Source organism: Musca autumnalis, unplaced genomic scaffold, assembly GCF_047663935.1.
Source record: "Musca autumnalis isolate F117 unplaced genomic scaffold, ASM4766393v1 scaffold_1, whole genome shotgun sequence".
Taxonomy (NCBI): domain Eukaryota; kingdom Metazoa; phylum Arthropoda; class Insecta; order Diptera; family Muscidae; genus Musca; species Musca autumnalis.
The window spans coordinates 217,027,156-217,049,090 of NW_027411644.1; the positions used below are offsets into that span (position 1 = coordinate 217,027,156).

General features: G+C 34.0%; 1 protein-coding gene across 2 annotated transcripts in view; it reads right to left on the bottom strand.

The window, feature by feature from the left end:
• tnc (tenectin) overlaps nt 1-21,935 on the bottom strand; it is a 185,514-nt gene that overhangs the window by 72,877 nt on the left and 90,702 nt on the right. For both annotated transcript variants that reach the window (XM_073960179.1, XM_073960178.1), the window contains exon 2: nt 18,783-18,896. In XM_073960179.1, coding sequence (XP_073816280.1) covers nt 18,783-18,873 — 91 coding nt within the window. In that variant the 5' untranslated portion in view covers nt 18,874-18,896. The remainder of the gene's footprint in view (nt 1-18,782; nt 18,897-21,935) is intronic.

Here is a 21,935-nt window from a genome sequence, read left to right on the forward strand (position 1 = left end):
TATTTGGGACATACGTAATTTATTAATGGAATGACTACTTAAATGACACATTTTATTGAAACCTGTTTAATGTAAATACGAATATAGTCACGATACTTTATATAAAAGTAGCCTCAAAGCGCATTTATTACACAGCATTTGGGGCGAATACGTTATTTATTTGGCAGATATTCAATGGAATTGACACCTTAACACATGTAACCTTTGAATAAAACTTTGCGTAATTTCTGGTAAAAAATAAAGAAAAATTTAAACTCGGCTGCACTTTGCCTTTTATTCATCTACCAGAAATGACGCAAAACTTTACTCAAACGTTGGATGTGATTTCGGCTTTAGATGTAGATTTGGTTTTTGTCGAAGACAAATTATATAGGCCATTGGTGACAGAATTTCAGAGTGGTTACGGTATTTTGAGCCATAGTGGTAGAAAAGTAGTAGAAGTAGGTTTGTTGTCCTTGGAACCTTGTAATTGGATTGACAATTGAAACCCACTGGATATATGTTAACGTACTGTCATACCCCGTTTGCACTTAACTGGAATCAATAAACCCACAGGATTTCAAATCTCAATTACACAGCGCAAACGTCAAATAAATCCTCATAAAGAAGGTTAACCCGGCAAAAAGCTCTAATGCAAACGCCGTTTTATAGTACGTTTATATAACTGGATTTAATAAAGCTAGTGGGTTTTAAATGTCAATTCCATTGTGTATACCTCAAAAAAATCCTCATAAAGAAGATTAACCCGATAAAAACATATAATATAAACAGGCTATTAGCTATTAAAAAATTGCATTAATAGTACGTTTATATATAACCGGATTTTACTACCCCACTGGGTTTCAAATGTCAATTCCATTGCTTATATTTCAAATAAATCCTCATTAAGAAGGTTAACCCTGCAAAAGGCCATAATGTAAACATGGCTCAAGGTTCTTTCAAAATAAGTTATTTGCTCTGTTCCAGAACCTGCAAGAAGCTACTATTTTTACTACGATAACATTTTTTCCTTTATGTTATCCGAAAAAATAGTAAAAAAAGTAGATTCTTGCAGTTCTGGAACCGACCAATAATTTAGTTCTTATTTGAATAATATACATAAAAATATGAATTATAATTAAGAAAATTATTGAATGGTCCTTCGAGCAAAATAATTTTGGGACCAACATCAGTCGATCCGTTACAACCACGTGAAAATCGAAACTTGTTGGAAAGGGATCGTATATTGTTGGCACTTTATTGTGCGTCAAATAAATTCTAATAAAGGAGGTTCTCCCGTCTAAAAGTTTCAATGTAAATATGCTATTATTTTAACATTAAAGGCCTCAGCACAATCGGTCCGTTGTGAGTCGCGTCACGCGTCAAAAACAACCACATGAAAATGTGTAAGTGATGCCAAGTTTGTTCTTGAAGTTTTCATTTGGTTGTTGTAACGCAGCACTTAACGGACCGAATGTGCCGAGGCCTCAACTTTATTTGTTAAGTCTGTGTTTAGACACACAAATTTCTCGGAAAAGTAAATTGAGTTTTTTGGGAGAGAGCGGAGAGGAAAGAGCTCCTCAATACTCTTTCCTACCCCCTATTGCCTAAAAACTGAATTTACTTTCCCGATAAATTTGTGTGTCTAAACACGGACTAAAGGATGGTCAGCATTTTTTGTATGATATTTTTACCATGGGTTTACAAAGGACAATTCGATTGAGTTTATGTACTGATGGTCATAAACCTAAACCCAAATGAAATTCAAATACTACATCAAAAGATAATTTATTAGTTGGTCCTTCAAGCCAAAAGATGTTTATGTTACTAATCCAATCTCCTATTTTTTTAATTGATGGACAGTACATTTTACTGCTTTTTTAATGTCCATCATTTGTTTATTGTTATTAAAAAAGTAAAAACATATATTATCATTAAAGTTCCTTGACTTTAGAACATTTTTGAAATTTTGGTAAAAGGCAGAATAGAAGGTTCGGCTATAAGTTAATGATTGGCAAAAGTTCATTTACCCCCAAAAAGGGAGAGATTATTTGGCCCGAAAAAAGAACAAATAAATCAAAATCGCCAAAAACAAGAAAAAAGGGGTGTTTCTTGGTTTTTTTTATTTTGGCAAAACTACAAATTGAACAAATTATGTTTATATATTTTTGAAGATGAATGGGAAAACAAAAAGGAAAAAAACAGCGTTTGTTAACAACACCTGTTTCTTTAATACCCCATAATTTGTTAAGGCATCTTTCAAACACAAACCTTTTTTCTAGTTTCCTCAAAAATTTCCAAAAAAACATTTAGTAAGTTTGTGTGATTGATGGCTATATAAAAGAGTTTTTTATAGCTCTAAACACTCTTTGTCTGGCTTAACAAAGCACAAAAAATAGCTGATGATTGTCACGTTTAAAGTTTTGTTTGATTACAGTAGACCTGGGTGTTGATCATCGTCAAATAAAAGAGTCATAACAAAAAACTATAAGCAGGGCGATCAAGAAGATCATGATTTTGGTGATTTGTACTTTAAAGAGGAGGAACAGAAAAGCGAAATAAGTTTGAGGCTGCTGATTTCATGGATCAACGAACATAAATAGAACAGGTGATGTAAGACATTTTGTGTGAATTTAAGCAGATTGTAATTATTAAACAATGTTCGTTACTAATTTTATTTTTCTTTCATTATTATATTCTACACAACGAAAATTTTCAATAACATCTTTTGTAATCGAGAACAATATCAACAAAAGAAGTGTGAACAAGAAATTTGAATGTGGGTTTAAATAATAGAAAGAATAATCAAGAAGTTTCCCGTATGTAATTGTTTGCTATTTTTGGGGCTTGGTAAGCAATGCCATAAGTATAAAAGGAAGACTTCTGTATGTTTTTTTTTTCTTCTCATCCCGACTCTTTGTTGTTACTACCCAATGCCATAATGACCTTGGGCTTTATGGAAGTAATAATGTGTCAAGTCATCTTTACATGAATCAAACTAGCCGACGATGGAAATAATAATAATTGAATTGTTGAATGCAAATATTTGTTATCATAAAAGACTACCAAACTTCTCTGCAACAAAGATCAACAAACTTTTTGGGGGCTATCTTTTCAAAAACCAACAAAAGAGAATCAATCGATTGTTGTTAAAAACCCCACAAAACAACTTATTTTGATATCCATGAAATTACCGCCTCTGGCCTATGGGCGTTAGAAGCCATATCATTAACGCTAGCATCTTCACATGCTACTTAAGTGATTACAGGGGTTATTTGAGGAGAGGAGCATGGGTGGGGAGGAAGTAAATAATAAAACCATCACCATGATGTGAAGATGATCAAAACATTGAAAAATATGTATATTGTTTAATGTTTGTGGTATCGATTTGAAGATTTTTGAAAATCGTGGAGATTGATTAATCAAAACATTGAAGTTCAAATCAAAACACAAGACTCTCCCCATCCACTATTCACAGTGTTTTGCACATTTTTGGTATAAACATTAAAAACTTTTTGTTTCCCCGTCGCCCTTAAAATAAAAAAAAAAAAACAAAAACAAGCAAACAAAATCTCATCACTTTATATAAAGTGTCATTGTTAATTACCGACAGCATCTGATTATTGGTTTTCTTTGGGTATTTGTGGTGTTTTGTTGTTGTTTTCTTAACAATTGCCTTATTGTCATATCTTAAACGGCTTTATTTAAAAAGAGTTCTGTTTTCTGGTTTCACAAAATCGTTAATTTTTTATTGGCTGTGATTTATTTTATATCATTAATTATGAGTTTTTTTTTTGTAGTGTCATTCACTTCTTGTTGAAACTGAGTTATGACTCTGTTTAATAATGTGTTGATTTCTATAAAATTATGGACGTGAGGATGCGATATTGGATACTTGTTAAAGTTATAATTTTATTGGTTATTATGCTTGGTTTACATTTACGAAATCCACTCGATATCAACTGTCAAATCCATAGGTTAAAGGTCAAATGAAATCCAGATGAGATTTCATTTGACGTTTGAGCTATGGAATTGACAGATGAAATCGAGTGGATTTCGTAAATGTAAACTTAAAAGTGGTAAAACCTGCAAAAGTAGTAAATGTTGTAAACTGCTCCCATATGAATTGAATGGTGTCTGAAGTAAAGGAACGCTTTTCGAGTAAAAAGTGGTAAAACTTGAAGGTTCTTGCACGTAAAGGAACGGAGCTACTTTGATAAAAGGGAATAATGTACCTTTTGGGATATTTGAAAATTCTAAAAATAACTTTTGGAATCCCTTCCTATTTTATCTAAAATCTAAAGCTGTCACGGTTTATATAAAGGTAAATTTAACAAGGTTGCGAAAAAAATTGAAATAAAATGCCTATTGTGGCCTATGTATATACATGCATACCTTCCGGCTGTCAACATTTTCGTACAATTAATCCACAAATAACAATGAATTTCGCAGCATTGAGGAAATCAGCTGATCTTATACACACCACATTTAATGTAATTTCCTATTCTCGTAATAGTACGTTTACATTTACGAAATCGAGTGGATTTCAGCTGTCAATTACTTCAACTGTCAATTTGACGTTTAAGCAATGGCATTGACAGTTGAAATCGAGTGAATTTCGTAAATGTAAATGACCGAGCCAAATTCGAACTATGTTGCCCTTTGCCTTTTAATATCTTAAGGTAGAAACACAATGACTTTTGTTGCTTTCTTCACGTTTAATTTCAAGTAAATGAATAAAGGCCTGGTACTACCTAACTCAAATGCGATTTTGGATTTCTTTATTCTTTTACACAAATTCAGGCTTGGATGAGCATGAATTTCTCATTGTGTTCTCACCTTTATCGGAAACAACTTAATAGTAAGTTTACATTTACGAAATCGAGTGGATTTCAACTGTCAATTTCGTATACGTCAAATGAAATCCAATGGAATCCAAAATCCAAAATCGCATTTGAGTTAGGTAGTACCTGGCCTTTATTCATTTACTTGAAATTAAGCGTGAAGAAAGCAACAAAAGTCATTGTGTTTCTACCTTAAGAGATTAAAAGGCAAAGGGCAACATAGTCAATTCCGTATACGTCAAATGAAATCCAATGGATTTCAGGTGAGATTTCATTTGACGTTTAAGCAATGGAATTGACAGTTGAAATCGAGTGGATTTCGTAAATGTAAACCTAGCATTAGCCACATTTAAATCTATCAGTTTTTAGTTGTCAATTACATAGAATATATGTCAAAAAAAAAAAAAACGTATTTGGCCACAGACATAAAGCCCTAAACATATTGTGTCGTTTCTCGCAGAAGAATAAAGAACAAGTAAAACTTAGCAGCACTTTGTCCTTTATTCATTTACCAGATATGGCACAAAACTTTACTCAAACGTTGGATGTGTTTAGGGTTTAAGTCATAAGGGATCTGCACATACGGTCCGTTGAGTGCTGCGTTAGAACAACCCTCTTCGTTAGAACAACAACTTCAAGAACAAGTTTGGCATCACTTATACATTTTTCAAGTGGTTGTTGTTTTCAACGCGCAACGTGTCAAATAACGGATCGTATGTGCCGAGGCCTTTAGGCGAAAGTAAGCCATAAGAAAGAATACCAGCCGTTTATGTACCGATGTCTTGTAGCACCTATTTTACATGTTGAAACTTGCAAACGAGACTTTTTTAATTTATGGGTAAGAAGGGAGAGCAGGAGCTCCTTCACCTCCGTCCTCTGCCAAAAGCTGTAATGAGCCACATACATATGGTCCGTTGTGCGAAGCGTGGCGCGTTGAAAGCAACAACCACATGAAAAATGTCTAAGTGATGCCAAATTTGTGCTTGAAGTTTTCATGTGGTTGTTGTAACGCAACGCACAACGCGCCGTATGTTCAGCGGCCTTAAAAGTTTCAACGTGTGGCATAAAGGGCCAAATACATATGGTCCGCTGTGCGAAACGTTGCGCGTTGAAAGCAACAACCATATGAAAAGTGTGTAAGTGATGCCAAGTTTGTTCTTGAAGTTTTCATGTGGTTGTTGTAACGGACGCTCAACGGACCGTATGTGCCGCGGTCTTAAGAGTAGCTCCGTTTACGTTGAACAGCTGATTAGAAAACAGCTGTCCAACCATGCCGTTATTAGGAAAATTGATGTACTTTATCAAATGAGCACACTTGTTCCACATTTATAACTTTTGTGATAACTTTGTGGGGTTTCCCTTAAGCCATGTTTACATTAGAGCATTTTGTAGGGTTTAAATTACTTTATGAGGATTTATTTGACGTATTCGCAATGAATTTGACAGAAATGTTTAATTTACAGAAATGTTTAATGTTACACAAATGTTAAATTAATAAAAAACCGATGGTAAAAATGGCAAAACTTATAGATTCTAACAGGTTGTGGAAATATTTTTTATTTGAAAATTGCAAATTATTCAATCATAAATTAGACAATATTAGGGAGCTTCCGCTTGAGAATGCCCTTATTATTTTAATACCAGTATCACATAACTCTAAAAACTCTTTGGCTAGAATATCAAATCCATTTAATACGAATAAAATCTGCCCAAAATTCTATAAAATAGATTTTTTACATTTTATAGAAATGTCAACTGTTATATGCTGCCTATAAGTATGCAATACACATGACCCATATTGGTAATGTCTCGGCATTAATTCTAAATAATGAAATGACTTGATATTGACATTTCCTTCCGTTCGTTTATTTCGAAATATAAAAAATGGTCGCCAAGAATGTATAAAAATCTCCTTATTTCCCCATATTTCCCTGATTTAAGTGAGGATGATTTTGTATAAATGTTATTTGAATTTATACATCTGTTAATCTTTTTATTTTTCCTAACATTTTCCCCAAAACCAATTTCGTAAATACTGCCACCATGATTTCAAGATCACATTTTTCATCTACATGCACTGGATGTAAGTATATTGTGCATGTGAATCTAGTATCTGGGAATGAGGTTACATATTTGTGTGACTTTTTCTTATACACCAAAAGCCTGTTCCTCTCTAGGTCCCCTCACTCAACAAACCAAAATACGTATGTATTTGCCTTTAGCCATCAACCATGGATGAATTGGATGGATGGACATTTGACAGTTTATGGTTAAACAGTGGATTTAAGTCCACACACATACACCAAACAATTCTTGGACAATAACAAAAGGGTCACAAACAATAACAAACAAAAACAACATTAATAATAGAACTAAACAGCGATAACATCATTCAACAACAAAGAAAAACGCAAGCAAACCAACAATGAAAGAAATCATCAAACAAAAACTCAACTGTCAAACACAACAATTCTTTGTATAGGCGGCAGAAGTTCAGTGCGGCTCAGCGTTGCCGTACGTTTGTACATTATCGTCAGACCAAAAACAAAAATGTTTGCTTTGTTGGTTTTTTCAGGACAGACAAACATGCATGCAACACACGACAAGGAAAACAATGCAACATCATGATGGCACATAAGTATGTGCCATGTGATTGTGTGTGCAACATGTCTGGCATAAATTGTCCCTTTTCTCTTCATACAAAAGCCTAAATTGTAATACAAAGATGGACGGACAGACAGACGGATGGATGATGATTACCGAATGGACGTTAACGTCAACGCTAACGCCGCCACATTTCGCAGAACACACTCTAACTGCAAATGAATGGGAATCTATGAATGAATTGGAAAATATAAAGGAACATAGAAATTCAGCAATGGCTTTGGCCACCAAGTACACTTTAGGTAGGTAGGTATCTATGAATGGTGCAGCAAAAATTTTTTCCATAATTCTATGTAGCCAGCCGGTCGCCTGATAGGTTTTGACAACTCAATGACAATTCTTAGAAATATTTACTCAACAAAATGCCAAGAACACCAAGACTGTCGTCAACAATGCAAATGACAAAAAAGGAGGAGGAGTAGTAGTAGTAGAAAACTCCAAACTTTAGTTTATTAAATGGGTCATTAGTTGCAAACTGTGGACATGGATGAATGAGAATTGTTGGTTGTTGCATGTCTTAGAAGTAGAATTGAAAGAAAACCACATCCTAGTTAAAAGGAGTACAACACACATTGTACATTACCACAATTGATGTTTATTTACTTGTCTAAATATTTACATGAAGTTTGCAAACGAGAAATTTATGAAAAAAATTACACACACATGCAAATTTATATACATACATACTCGTACTGTAGATTCCTTTACAAAGAATTATAGTCACATCATAAGTAATGCTGTCATAATGTCGTCTTTTTTGGTTACATTTTAAAACCATCTCTGCAAATTTCATGTTTTATGGTCTCAAATTTTTTTTTTTGTTTTTCTCTTTAAAGAGTTTTCACTGTATAGGTTTGTAAGCTTTTTCTCAGCCCCGAAATTGTTCCATGACCATATGATGCTTCTAACCAATAGATATCATTGGCATGCATGTCACTTCGAAAAGAAAGTAAGTTTTTCTTGGGTTTTGTTAGCAGCAAAAAAAGGTCATTTGGTGGTTATGACAAATGAGGACCATGAAAGTTAAGTTTCTTTCTCCTCTTTTATTGCAATTCTTCAAATGTGGTCTCCAATATTTCATATTTGTAATGAAAGCTCTCTACCTAAAAAGTGGTTTTAAGGCCGCCATTACACGGAATTCTTGGGAGCTTCATATGGCTTGACACTCAAAACTGGTAGAAGAATGTGAAGAAGAACTTGCAAAGTTAGCGCGTCTGGCTAGAGTAGTTTTCACATGGATCTCGGGCTATAAGGAACGTGTTGGTAAAGGAAAATGAGACGAACTGGCCAAGACGGGATCCTCTTCTACCTACACCTGGATCAGTTAAAAAGAATAACTTCAAGTACAGTTTTTCACAAGCAGAGACCAAATGGAATAATATTAGGTTTATATTGTACATGATTTAGTAAGGCCATGTTTATATTATAGCCTTTTGCAGGGTTAACCTTCTCAATGGGGATTTATTTGACGTATACGCAAAGGTATTGACATTTGAAACCCAGTGGGTTTGTAAATCCGGTTATATATAAACGTACTATAAGTCCAGTAGATTTACATTGTCAATTTCACGGTATATATGGCCTGTTCCCGTTCTTTATAAAGTGGTAAAAGTTGTAAAAGTCGTAAACGATTTTCATATAAATTTAGTGTACGGGAACGCAAAATGTGTAAAAGTGGTAAAAATTTTAAAAACTTTTTTAGTTCTGGAACAGAGCTATAGTAAAAAAAAATAAATAATGAGGATTATTCTGAATGAAAACTCCCCGTGAATTTTGTCTCTCTGCCGTTTCAACTTAAAGAAGAAAGTGGTAAAACTCACGGGGAGTTTTCATTCAGAATAACCCCCAATAGTGAAGATGAACTCCCCGTGAATTTTGTCTCTCTGCCGTTTCAACTTAAAGAAGAAAGTGGGAAAACTCACGGGGAGTTTTCATTTAGAATAACCCCCAATAGTGGGGATGAACTAGGCAAAGACTCTAATGTAAATAAGCTATAAGGCTGACAACAACAAAAACCACATGAAATATTCAAAAGAAAGCTTGACATCACTTCCAATTCGTTTATGAGCGACAAACAACGGATAGATTCTGCCCGGGCTATAGGCCTCAGCACAATGAGTGCCGCGTTACAACAACCACATGCAAAACGTGTAGATTTGGTATCACCTTTTTTTGAAGTGTAAATGTGGTTGTTGTTCTTAACGCAAGACGCGACACACAACGAACCGTATGTGCCGAGGCCTTAAAGGGCACATACGATCCTTTGAGTCCAAAACAACAACCACATGAAAAAAGTGTAAAGGCCTGGGTACATAAGCTGCCTTGCTTGGCTACTTCATTTGACATAACAAAAATAAAAGAATGAATAAAGGCCGCAGCACATACGGTCCGTTGAGCGTCGTGTTACAACAACCACATGAAAACTTCAAGAACAAACTTGGCTTCACTTACACTTTTTTCATGTGGTTGTTGTTTTTAACGCGTGACGCCACTTACGAATTTCGAACTAGGTTGCCCTTTTCTTATTTTTTTCTTTTATTTTCGTTATGTCAGAAATGAAGCAGGAAAGCAAGGCAATCAGGCGACTGCTTGCTTTGCTTGCTTCTGATGAAAGAATTAAAAAGAAAAGATCAACCTAGTTCGAAATTTTCTCGGCCTTCTTTAAGCGCTCGGCACATACGGTGCGTTGTGCGTTGCGTTACAACAACCACATGAAAAAAGTGTAAGTGAAGCCAAGTTTTTTGAAAACCAACAATATGGCTGACGCATTAAAGTTAAACATAATTTAACTGCTTTGGGACAACGCGTGTCGCAACGTGTCACTAAACGGACCGTATGTGCCGAGGGCTTTATACTTTTATTTTTATTATGTCAGAAATGAAGCAGACAAGCAAAGCAATCAAGTGAGGCAGCTTATGTACCCAGGACTTAATGGCCCCGGCACATGCGGTCCGTTGTGATTCGCGTCACGCGTTAAAAACAACAAGTACATGAAAAAAGTGTAAGTGATGCTAAGTTTGTTCTTGAAGTTTTCATGAGGTTGTTGTAACGCGACGCTCAACGGATCGTATGTGCCGCGGCCTTTATGTAGCTTCCATAGAAACTAGGGATACGTAAGTCAGTTTCGATTAACCGATAATTCTACTTTTTGGTTAGTCCAGATTAGCTTAAGCAATTTTCCTTACGGGATTTGTCAGTTTGTCGTTGTCAAAACCCTCGTTTTGAGCGATGAAGGGTTTTTATATGCCTCACACCTCTATCCAAGAACCTACAATTGCCGCAAGAATAATTGTCTAATGTGTATCGGCACTAAAGGCCTCGGTACATAAACAGAACGCCATTCTTGCTTAAGCCATTTCTGGAAAAAAATAATAAAGAACGGCCTTATGAGAGCATGCCATCCGCTTATGTACCGAGGCCTTTAAACCTATTTTACACTGGCGCCCAAAAGAGGTATTTTGTGAACTTAAGTTATCCATTTGACAGATAATCAAAGAAATTGACAACTCAAATGAAGAGTTTTGGCAAAATCTGTCTGATGTAAATGAGCCCTGTGGCTGTTCTTAATGCCGTTATTTATCTCCAAAAATAGGATAAGACAAATCAAAATTCCATTTGCAGGAGAAGGCAAAATAATAACAAGAATAACATGAGCATGAACATATTAAGTTCTCCATGGATAAGACCAAAGGAATAAACATATGTTTCTTATGCGCCCAAAAGTATGTATTCAGCTTCAATATTATTTAGTAAATCTTTGATTTGTCTGTACACAAATTTATGATGTTCTCGAAATTAGTATCTAAATCCCATTTTTTCAAATGTCACCAATAATTTCTTCTTTTCCATACCAATATTGGCTATTGTCCTTCTTAATCCCATCGCATTTTTATGATAGAAGATTTTATTTATCCCCTCAAAAATAGGCTTCTTTTGTTTAGGGATTCCAATAAGATTTTATGTTGTTTTGTTGTCAATAATTTTAGAAAATATTTGGACTAAACCTTTTGAGGAAATCTATGGAATTGTAAAATACCACATATACACATATGAAGGAACAAAAACACACAGTCAAAAATGAGGGTGGCAGGACATTCATACGCATAGATGCCGAGAGGGGTTGCAATTTTTTTGTGAGTCCATATTAACAATATTTGACACTTTCTTTACAATATGAAAAAGGATGTGTGGGTGATGACGGTCGTTGTGGTGGTGGTTGTTGGGAAATGAAACAAAAATTTACTTCCTTTTAGGTGTAAATTGGTATCCTGTTCAAGGGTGATGCTATATGTTGCTAAGCCGAAGATGAAGCCGGAGGTTTATTAGCTTTACTGGTTTAAATTAAGAAACATGTGTTTCAAAATAAACACAGACCCATGGATAAGCAAACAAACATTGTGAAAAAAGCTGCAAAAACATACACCAAACATCATGACATTCCCTTTGTCCAAAATCAAGATTCACGTTTATTACATAGGTAAGGGGGAGGTAGAAAATATGTGCCAAAAATAAAATCTCGTTCGAATTGCCACCCTTATTTAAAAGTGATTGCAGAGAATGCAGTTTTCTCGTACCAAACATCTAGCCTAATAGATATTTTTGTTACAGTATCTCTCTCTAATACCCCTAAATTGACAACAGATGACCCTTAATGATTTTTATTATCTGCACTTTTAATCCATTTCAATTTCCAGTCCATCGATGTATTGATGATGAAAACCACCCGAAATGACAAATTACCCTCATCCCCGGTTGGAAAAAGGAGTCAGGGAGGGAGGTGGTAAGAGGAAAACTGGGTAATAACAATTACTGGGTAATTTCAATTATCCATTGAATGTGCAATGGCTAGAAAATTACCCACCCCACGCTCTGTCATTGAAAACAGATATCACCTTCATTAAAGAGACATGTGCCAATCAATTTTGGAACCCTGAAAATCTGTTGCATTATTTCTGCTTAATCATTTACGGTGATATTTTATCACTGGTGTATGATGAGGTCGATGGCATGTGGCTGTCCACCATGTTGTAGGGTGTATGTCACTGGCAAATGTCAGTGACACTGCACAAAATTTTGCAGTCTATCTGTTTGTTGTTGTTATATAAAAATGCATTTATCATTCACTTGTCGTTTTGAATGTTCCAAAATACTTGTGTGTGTATATCTTTTAAAACATATCTAAATCCCATTGCCACTGACAAACAGATGGACAGACAAACTAACATACATATGGTTGAATTCAAAAAGCATGAGTGTAATGAGATGTTTGTCTGTCCACACAAATGTACATTTTTGGCCATTCATTATTTTGGGGGGATTCTGGATGCTGTGACTGTTCTTGTGCACAAATTAACACCACTCCCCCTTTTGTAATAAATTCCTCACATAAACACTTCACTTAATTTTGCAGATTCTCCTTACCTTTCCCTGCCCTACCCCTTTTTGTCCTATGGCTTTTAAATTCTGTTGTGTCCATAAATTTTCAACCTTCTTCTCCATTGTGAAAAATCCAATAAAAAATATTCATGTCCACATTTCATTTAAAACAATGACATTTTTATTGAGTCACACTCAATACAAACATTTTCATTTAAATTAAACAGGATTTTTAAGTGTCAGTTAGTATAAAAGCCATAAAGGAACATTTGGAAAGAAAGAAGAAGCCTATGACTTTAAAGTAAGGCCATGTCAAAAGGCTTTGTAAAATGAAATTTTTTTGGGGAAATGAATGTAATTAAAAAATAAATATTTGAGATTTTAGTTGGTTTTAAAATTTAGTTATAAGGAAGATACATTGTACATAGACATTGTTTGTTAGGTGAGTTTTTGTAAAATTTAAGATTGAGCCATTGATTAGGGTCATACTAGAGTGATTTCGTTAAAAAAATTGCTTTAAATTACGCGTTCTTAGATCGACTTCCACACTAGAGCAAAATCATGAAATTGCTGTATTGAAGAACTCGATCTAATAATAAGTTTACATTTACGAAATCGACTGGATTTCAACTGTCAATTCCTTTGTGTATACGTCAATTGAAATCTCATCTGAAATCCATTGGATTTCATTTGACGTTTAAGCAATAGAATTCACAGTTGATATCGAGTGGAATTCGTAAATGTAAACCTAGCATAAGTATGCCTAAATTAACGCAATTTGATTCACGAAACCACTCTTGTATGACCTTCGATATTGTAGCCTTTTAGTAATTATAACTATGTACATAAATATATTTTAAAATGTAAAAATTTCTAAACAAGACGAAAAAATTACATTTGCTTTCATATACAAAGATGATTTTAATCAACCAAGACTAACAGTACGTTTAGACTATGGTGGATTTAGCAAATCCAGTCGATTTAAGTTGTCATTTTCATACAACATATGTCAAATAATTCGAGATAATGTACTTAAACATGTTATAATTGTATAGTCTAACAGGTGTTTAATATTTACGGTGCCGAAACGACACAATAATGGCCCCGGCACATACGGTCCGTTGTGAGTCGCGTCGCGCGTTAAAAACATCAACCACATGAAAAATGTGTAAGTAATGCCAAGTTTGTTCTTGAAGTTTTCATGTGGTTGTTGTAACGCAACGCTCAACGCGCCGTATGTGCCGGGGCCATAATTCATTATTTGCTCAATATTTAGCGTTAGTCCCTGTTTACACAGGGAAAGTTGATGGGAAAGAAAATTGAGTTTATGGGCGAGGGAATAGAGAGGAATAAGAGGGGGTACACACACCTCTGTACTGGCAAATTCTGTTTTGTTTCGTTTTTCTTTGTATACAACCTGAAGTTGGCTGCAGATTTGTTTTTGCATTTTCTTTCATTTTATTTTCTCTGTCGAGAAACAAACAACAGCGGAGACAATTGAAAAAAAAAAAAACATTTGGAGGAAAAACTATTTTTTTAAGCAAAAACAATTTGAAATAAGTGGAAATATCAAAATTTAAATGCAATTCAAGGGTTCCTTTAATAATTAATTGTTTATCACACACGTTTATTTTTATTTTTCATTACAATTTTGCCTTGGCTTTGTTTTCGAACGGCGCAATGAGAAAATGAGTGTGAGGAAGAATAAGAAAAATTATAAAATTGACACAAACATGATTTCCGTGTCTAAACAACAAGGAAATTTTTAAAAGAAATTGAGAAGAAAAATTTTCTTTCCAGTGTGAATGTCTAAACACGGTCTTAGTAGCCTAATATTTTCAATATTAAACAATAAATTTGTAATATGCCGTGTGTTTTTGAGACGAATTCAATTTAAAACAACGTCTTTTGACTTTTCAAATTCGATCAGATGGGCTGATGAATCTACCTTGGTAATAGTGTTATAAACAAACATCAGCTGACTGCCATTTAAATCCTCCAAAGATATATCTAAATCATGATGAAATTATAAGGTGGCGTAAAACGGCCAGCTGATTGGTTTCAATCTGTCAAATATTTTGTTATTGTGAATAAATTGTATGAAAACGTAAACAAACATTTTGACATATTGAAGAATTTTCGGCCAAAATAGAGTTGTTGTTGTGCTACTTACGTGACCTGTTAAATAGATCTTGATCTAAATGTAATTAGATTTGTTCTGGATTTATTAAATCCACTTGAGGATTTATGGCTAGTATAACCCTGCGTTTACACATGACAGGACAGTTGAGTTCATGTATTGATTGTCAAAAACCCAAAACTTGTCTGTGTGACGTAGGCGCCCAGACAACTGCGAAAACAGTTGTAAAATTATGAATGAAAATCACCGATTTCTTTTTGTTTTCCGTTCACATATTTTGTTTTGTACATATTCTTTTGTTTTCAGCACATTTGAATTATCATCTCACTTCTTTTTCACAAAAATGTCAAAAATTTTTCAACCCGGCTGTCTGTGAAAAACTGATGGAAAGCTGAGAGACAAACGACAAATGTATGCATGTGTTAGTAAATCAGAGTTGTATTTGAAGACAAACTGTCTGGTGTAAACGCCTAGTAAATGAGCTGTAATAAACGATTGCTGGATATAGGCATTTCAAGATGTGAGTATCGATAATAGCTCATTTAGACTAGGCATAAATCCTCAGCTGGATTTAATAAATCCAGTACAAATCTCATTGCATTTAGATATACCTTTGGATGATTTAAATGGCAGTCAGCTGATTTTTGTTCATAGCGCAATTACCAAGTTAGATGCCCATCTGATGGAATTTGAAACGTCAAAAAAGTTGTTGTAAATTGAATTCGTCTCAATAAACATGCGGCAAATTGGACATTTATTGTTTAATATTGAAAATGATTGCACATTATGCTGCTAATGTTAATTAATGAGCAAATAAAGAGTTATTTTATCGTTTAGACATCGTATATATTAGTCTTGGTTGATTAAAATCAACTTTGTATATCAAATCAAATTTAATTTTTTCGCCTTGTTTACAAATGTTTACATTTTAAATTGTTTTTGTTGTAGCAATTCACCGATGCATCTACCTTGTTTCTTGTGCCAGCTTGCAACTTTTTGTAGTTTCTAGCAACATGTTGCAAAAAACAGAGTTGTATATGAGTATTTATTCCGGACTTGAAACAAATCCACTCAATACGAGGATTTATTTTTGTATGGCAAATCTGGTAGATTTTGGCCGGATTTAGAAAATTAATCCTGATAATGTGCTAAATCCTGCTAATGAACTCATATGTAAATGGCCTATAACAGATAGTACTACAACAGAGCTGAGCAAAATCGAGAGATAGGCAAATTTAAGAGAGAATTAATATTTAATTTTTCTTGATGTTTCATTACTTATTTCAACATTTTTTAAACATTAATGTTGTCTAAAATCGTCCACAATGCAAATTATTAAAAAATATAAATACAAAATTGCATAAACTTTTAATTGTTTATGGTTCACAAAAAACTAAGAGTACGTTTTCACAATTTGCTCACCCCTATACTACAATAATAGCCTGTTCGATAACTTCGCAAGTAAAAAGTATTTGCAAGTTCTTGGAACCACTTCTTATTTCTCTTTTATTGAACAAGTTTGTTATCGAACATCATTTTGTAAAAGAATGTACAAATTTGTACAAACTTTTGGGTTATCGAACAGTCCTAATGTTCTTGTTGTGTTTATCATATGGGCAAAAATTGTGCTCATCGTTTTATGACCCATGGAACCGTATATTTTTCCTTTTTTTGAAAATTAACTGGAAACATATTAATTCCACTTTCTTATATCCTGATCCTTAGAGGTAGTTTACACAAGCCATCAATGTCACATGTCCAGTAGTGCGATTCTCTAACTCATTTTTCGAGTTACCGACAAATATCGGTAAAATTAAAATGCTTATAATTTCGGTAATTAACGAAATTGTTCGGTAAGTTAACAACCAAAATAAAGCTGTTGCTAAATTCTACCGATAACAACAGTGCAGTCAACATTCATTGATACTTTTCATTCATAATTTTGCGTTTTAATGTTACCGATTTTTGTCGGTAACTCAAAAAATGAGTTGCAGAATTCCACTACTGTAGTGGGATTCTGTAACTCATTTTTGCTGTTACCGACAAAAATCGGTAAAATTAAATCGAAAAATTATGACTAAAAACATAAAGAAAAGTTGGCATCATTGTTTGTGTCGGTAGAGGCTAGCGACGACTTTTTATTCATCGTTAACTTACCGAAAAATTTCGTTAATTATGGAAATTATAAGCATTTTAGTTTTACCGACAATTATCGATAACAGCAAAAATGAGTTACAGAATCCCACTACTGAACTTTTCCATCTTTATGTAGTCGCTTATGTGTGCAATATTAAGGATTTACGTCTTTACATTGTCGGTGTGGACAGATATGGAATGTTTTTATTTCGGTACATATGACATTGATGGCTAGTGTAAACTACCTCTTATTTGTCGACAAATGATCACAGCTGGTTCAAAAACAGCTGCTAAAAATTGGGATCTCTAGGTCTGAATATCAATAACAATCGATTGTGTATAACCGGATTTAATAAACCCACTGCGTTTCAAAAATCAAATCCATTATGTATAATCCTTCAAAATTGATTTTTATACCCTACACCACCTTGTGGTAAGGGGTATTATGTCTTTGTGCATTAGTTTGTAACATGCAAAAGGAAACGAGATATATTCATAGTTACTTTTAGGGATATACATAGAATCACTTTCTGAGTCGATTTATGCATGTCCGTCTGTCCATGTATTTTTGTAAACAAAGTACAGGTCACATTTATTGTCCGATACGCATGAAAACTGGGGAAGATAGTTTTTTGGCCAAAGGACGAACGCTATTTATTTTGGTAGAAATCGGTTCAGATTTGGATATAGCCCACATATATGTATATTTTCGCCCGATTTAAGGCATTTGGTGCACGAAACACGCTATATATATCCGATTTCAATGAAATTTGGGATGGGCAACGGAATTAAACCTAGAAATAGTGTGCCAAATTATGTATAAAAAGGGTTCAGATTTGGATATAGCTCCCATAGATATTCTCGGCCGATTTTAGGTAATTGATGCACGAAACGCGCTATAAATGTGCGATTTCAATAAAATTTCGAATGTGTACCGGGATTCGGTCTAGAAATAAGTGTGCCGAATTATATAGAAATTGGTTCAGTTTGGATATAGCCCCCAATATATATTTTCGCCAGATTTAAGGCATTTGGCGTATGAAACACGCTATATATGTCCGATTTTAATGAAACTAGGTATGTGCGACGGTATTTAGTCTAGAAATAATTATATAGAAATCGGTTCAAATTTGGATATATTTTCGGACGATTTTAGGTATTTGATGCACGAAACGCGCTATATATGTCCAGTTTTGATGAAATTTGGACTATGTAACGGAATTTGGTCTACAAACAAATGCGAAAAATTGTATCAAAATCTGTTCCGATTTGCATTTAGCTCCCATATATATTTTACATATTCCCAGTGGTGTAGGGTATTATATAGTCGGCCCCGTTCGACTTTGATCCTTTCCTTACTGGTTATCTTTGTTCTATTTAATAGATTTTTTCGTTTATAAAAATATATCATGCCATAATCATTAACCTTATAAAGACCTTATGATCCCATTAACATCTAACAAATAATATGATGTTCCTTTATTATCCCTACCAGACCATCGCAAATTACCCCATAAATTCCTAAAATACCCACGCAAAGCCCATTGCTTGTTATATACCACCTACTAATACCTACAACTTTTATATGGGAAATATTTTTTATATGAAAAAAGTCATATATAGGAAAAGTTAACGGTACTTACCAGCTTGTATTAATAATGGCAACATAACGATTGCCAGCATTGCTGACAAATATATGTCGAGTCCCATGGGACTCGAACGTTTTCTTGTCATTCTGTTTCTGGTGTTCTTAAACCCTAAAAAGAAAAAAGGAAAAAATAAATATAAATAAAATTGAACAAGAATTTGTGAATTAAAAACTAATAACAAACAACAATAACAAGGTTTATTATAGAAAGAAATTAAGCCACGTGTTTCTTTTATAAGAACAAATGAAAGACACGTGCCAAGTTCAATTTTTTTGTAGCAAATATTAGCCTTTTAAGCTGAAAACAGATACAACGTTTGATTAAAGTTTTGCGTTGGGCGTCGAGAAGAAAACAACAACAACAGGGCGACGACGATACCAAAGTCCAGCGTTTATCTGTTTGTCGGCATATACAGTTAGGCAAGAAATGTATTGCAAAAACCAAAATTGTAGAAAATTTCATATCAATTGTTCGTTTATGGCAACAAATTATGTAAAAACTATACGGTTTTTTGTGCAAATCTCTTGCTATAGGTCGTTACAACAATATTCCGTCAAAATATGCAAAGGTTATTTGCGATTTATAACAAATACGGTCAATAATAAGAATTAACTACTACTTGGGGGTGACAATAAAAGTATTGCAACGGCAAAATCAGTACTATAAAACTATAAAGTTTTTGCAATTTTTTGCGGTCATTATGCATTTTTATGACTTTTGCGGCTAATAATAGACTAACAGTATTGAATGCAATAAAGTTCAGTGATAAAAAATGCGGTCATGGAGGGTCTTCAGACAGGTAAAAAACGCATGGGACCATATTAACAATAAACAATGACGAATCGGCCACAGGCAAGTATGCCAAGAATGAATATTTGACTCAATATGTATTGTAGGATAATGGAAGAATGCAAAACAGTCCGATTTTGGCTTTGAGAACACCGAAATACCTCTGGAAAGTATATGGAAAAAATTGACACTAGTGTAGTATTTTGAAACGACCTACGACAGAGCACTCTTTCGTCTCTCAATGGTATTGATATGATTTAATTTTTACTAAGTAGATAGATATTATCCTCTGCTATTATAATAAATCCAAAAAATTGCGCCAAATCCAATAAAACCCATCAAATATGGAAATTAAACCGCTACTGGAGAAGCGGGAATACCGAATATTTGGGTACTATATTCTTTACATGGAAAATAGTATGCCAAATTGGGTTCACGGATATAATAATGATTAGGAAGACATCCCCACTGATATCATTAAGAAATATTTAATAGTCATTAGTCTGAAAGTCGGAAAAATCGATCCCGAAAGCTCAAACAAAGTCAACTACCACCATTCCAAAGACCAGATCATGACATGTTAATCTTATTTGTGTAAATTTCCGATGTAATATAACAACACAAAACTCTTAAATACATCAGGCCAACATCCTGATATCAACCCTCATAAAATTTTTGGGTCCAATTTAACAAAAAACTCCAAAAACATCCTCCAACGAAGGATCAAGATTTTCTAAAAATTGGGGAACCAGTATCCTTAGAGTGGAACATATCGAGGCTTAATTTTTGGTTTAACTAAGCTCATTAATGCTCCAATGAATGTCCGAAGTGGATAGACAACTCATTAAGGAACACACCTTTGGTAATTCTCGAAGAAACCATCGATTTTGCAATTTTTGCAATACTTTTATTGTCACCCCCAAATAGTAGTTAATTCTTATTTTTGACCGTATTTGTTATAAATCGCAAATAACCTTTGGATATTATGACGGATTATTGTTGTAAGGACCTATAGCAAAAGATTTGCACAAAAAACCGTATAGTTTTTACATAATTTGTTGCCATAAAAGAACAATTAATATGAAATTTTCTACAATTTTGGTTTTTGCAATACATTTCTTGCCTAACTGTATTTCAAATGAATTTGAATTTTTCGGCATCATGCCCAACAGTGTAAAAACGGCCAAAACGACACAAAACTTTAATCAAACGTTGTATCTGTTTTCAGCTTAAGGCACGCTGAATGGACTGGGCTGATGTTTTGATATAAAATAAATTGAGATTTTTAGGTGTTTTTTTCCATGCCAAGATACAGATTTCCATTTATCCATACGAAAATAATGTTTTTCATTTTCTGGGAAAAGGGAAATATTTTTGGTTAGGGGAAGATAATTGACAAAATATGCCATAGGTATAGAAGTTCTTCCTCTTTCCTAGATTTTTTTTATAAGAATACTGACATTATAAGAGGCATAGTAAAATTCATAAAAATATATTTTTTCATTATATTTATGCCAAATTATACTCACATCTTCTGACATAAACTTCATGATATAATATCAGTTGCTTAAAACCGCAGTTAAGGACAACATCTAAACTGTCAAAGTTTATTTATAAGTTTTATTTGTCTGCATTTTGCTGCTAACATATCAAAACTTTTCCTTAAAGTGGTAACATATCCCGTATCACTTCATTTCCACCTCTACCATTCTTGCCCTCAAAAAGTGGAGTTCTTTGAAGTTTGATCCCTGTATCCAACTTCAATTTATAACCACAAAAAGAGGGCATTAGCAGCGATAAAAGTTTTTTTTTTTTTTTGCTAATAACTGAAAAAGTCAGGCAGCCAATCCCTCTAAAAACTGTCACTGGTCATTTTGTAAATAATAAATCATAAACTACTTTGTCAAGATAAGAAAATATAGCACTCCAATTCCGCATTCCGGATGACATTTCATGCAGGGAAAATGTGAAGAAGGGGGATAAAATCGCATTGCCCATAAAAACTTCTTTTATGCTGTATTTAATTTCTTATCGCAAAGGTGTCCTTTTTATGGATGTCCTGCCAAAAAAAATAAAATCTTTATGATTTTAGTGGCTGCTGGCTGGTAATGTTGCGGGTATTAGTTCAGAGCTATTAGATGCTCATATTTGCTTTTAATCAAGTCTCTTGGGGGATGCAACACGTGAGCATATCAAATGAAGTTTTATTGCATGCCGCTCAGGGGATACAAGTTGGATGGTTGCCTGTTCTAATTTTGGTGGGTGTGGGTGTGTTACTCTGGTCGACCAGGGGGAGTATTTATTACATTTGATTTCTTGGCGTTGACATTTGCCATGGGAATGAAATGGTGGTTGTTT